This window comes from Dictyostelium discoideum (genome assembly GCF_000004695.1).
Source record: "Dictyostelium discoideum AX4 chromosome 2 chromosome, whole genome shotgun sequence".
Taxonomy (NCBI): Eukaryota; Evosea; class Eumycetozoa; order Dictyosteliales; family Dictyosteliaceae; genus Dictyostelium; species Dictyostelium discoideum.
The window spans coordinates 1414224-1416723 of record NC_007088.5 but is presented as its reverse complement, the minus strand read 5'-3'; the positions used below and the strand labels follow the sequence as shown (position 1 = coordinate 1416723).

General features: G+C 16.7%; 1 protein-coding gene across 1 annotated transcript in view; it reads right to left on the bottom strand.

The window, feature by feature from the left end:
• The window catches only part of DDB_G0272386 (Kelch repeat-containing protein), a gene marked incomplete at both ends in the record, with an annotated part of 1475 nt that extends 587 nt beyond the window's left edge, over positions 1-888 (bottom strand). The window contains 2 exons of the mRNA XM_640090.1: positions 1-515; positions 647-888. The exon at positions 1-515 is cut by the window's left edge and continues 587 nt beyond it. Of these exons, the coding sequence (XP_645182.1) occupies positions 1-515; positions 647-888 (757 nt within the window). The remainder of the gene's footprint in view (positions 516-646) is intronic.
• Between the last annotated feature and the right edge of the window lie 1612 nt (positions 889-2500).

The following is a 2500-nucleotide window of genomic DNA, read 5'->3' as shown; positions in this document are numbered from 1 at the left end:
TTGATGTACTGGCATGATTGGTTCTTGAGATTGGTATATCACCAGTGGGCGAGAGGGTTTCCCAACGGTTTTCAATGGTACAATATACAAATAGTCCGAAATGTTGACTAAATCCATCGAAACCGCCATGAGAATAAATTTTACTGCCAATCACTGTTGATGTATGTCTGGCGAATTTTGGTGGAGAGCTACCTGTTGGTATTAATCTTGTAAATTCTTGTGTAGTACAATTAAATTTATGAATTGTATTAAATCTATTCTCTGGATGATCTTGTCCACCAATGAAATAAATTTCATTTCCAACTGATGTACATGTATTTTGATATCTTGGTGATGGCTTATCACCTGATGATGAAAATATTTCAATCCAACTTAATCCACCTGATAAATCCATAAATCCTTTTTTCTTTAAATAATAACTTCTCCAATTTGTAATTGGCTTTCTTTTAAAAATTGGTGATGAACTCCATTTTCTTTTACAAATTGCTTTCCAAATTTTATTTTCAAAACAAAAACTAAAATAATAGTAAAAAAAAAAAATAAAATTAGTTTTTTTTTTTTTTTTTTTTTTTTGTTTTTTAAAATAAATTAAGTTAAATTTTATATATATATATATATAATTAAGTTAAATTTTATATATACAAACCTTGATAAATATCTACTTGATAAATAAATATTTTTAATATCATTTGGTTCTAAGAATGATAAAATTGTTAATAAAACTTCATCTGGAAATTCAAGGATATGTTCGATTTTAATAGAAATTAAAAGTGATCCACTTTCATTACTACTTCCACATCCACTACTACCATTTCTATTAATTTTAAATTGAGTTATTTGTTTGTCATAAATTGTATTACAATTTTCAATATTACTATTATTCGTCATTTTTTTTTTCCAAAATAATTTAAATATTATACAATTGTTTTTGTTTCTTTTTGTTTTGTTTAGTTTTTTTTTTATTCTTTTTTTAAATATTATTCTTGGATTTTTTTTTTTTTTTTTTATATATTTAATATTACTTTCGTATCTAAATTTCTTTTTTCTTTTTTCTTTTTTTTTTTTTTTTTTTTTTTTTTTTTAATACAATAAATAAAAAAAAGAAATAAAAAATTACAGTTAGGAAATTATTATTACTTTAGTTATTGTTAATTTTAAATTTTTATTTATTTAAAATATTTTATTTTATTTTATTTTATTTTATTTTAATTTATTTTATTTTATTTATTAATTATTTTAAAATAAATAGATCGAAAAGACCACAAATACACACAAACACACAATTATTTTTTTATTTTTTTTTATTTTTTTTTATTTGTTTTTTTAAGATATTATTGTTTAAATGTAATTTGAGATATTTATGTTTGTAGTGGTTTATTTTTAAAAAAAAAAAAAAAAAAAAATAATTAATTACCACTGATAATAAAATAAATAATACAATTTAAATAGATATTATGTGTTTTTTTTTTGGTTTGCTTTGTTTTGTTTTCGCTTTTGTTTTTTTTTTTTTTTTTTTTCTATATTTTATTTTTTTTTTTTTTTTTTACTATTTTTTTTTTATCCTGATTTTTTTAAAAAAAAAGTAAAAAAAAAAAATAAAATAAAATAAAACAAAATATTGTTTAAAAAAAAAAGGTTTTTTAAAACTAAGAAAACCAAAAAAAACTGCTTTCTATCATAAAAATCTAAATTTGTAATTTTTAGTTCGTTTTTTTACTTTTTTTTTTTTTTTAAAATAAAATTGTTTAGAAAAAAAAAAAAAAAAAAAAAAAAAAAGAACCAACTGACTTTTGTAATAAAAAATCTGAATTATTATTATTATTTTTAGTCAGTATTTTGTTTTAATTCTATTTCCTAAAATATTATTTATGAAAAAAAAAAAAAAATAAATTAAAAAAAAAAAATTAAAAAGTAAAAAAAGAATATGGATCTGGGAAATGTGGAACTTTCTTTTTTCTTTTTTTTTTTCTATTTTAATTTTTTTTTTTTTTCATTTTTTTTAATTTACCTAAAATTTCAAAATCTAATTTCAAGTTGACAATTTTAAAAAAAGTCAAGATCTTAGGATAATAAATATAAAAAAAAAAAAAAAAATGAAAAATTTTAAATAAAAAATAAAATAAAATAATAAGGCATTAAAAAAAATTAATAAATCACTTGTCCCGGGATAAAAAAACAAAAATGGGGAAAAAAAATAAAAAGAAAATTTAAAAGTTTAAAATAAATGACGTATTCTTTTAAGATTTAAATCTTTACCAGGGTAAATTTTAAAAAAAAATAAAAAAAATGAAAAATAAAAAAAAAATAAAAAAATAAAAAAAAAACCAAATTAAGGATAATTGAAAAATAATAAAAATAAAAGATATAAAAAAAGAAAAAGAAATAAAAATAAAATAAAAGATAAAAAAATTATAAATTTAATAATTATTATTACTATTTTTGCTTTTTTTTTTTTTTTTTTTTTTTTTTTTTTTTTTTTTTTTGGAAATTTTAATATATT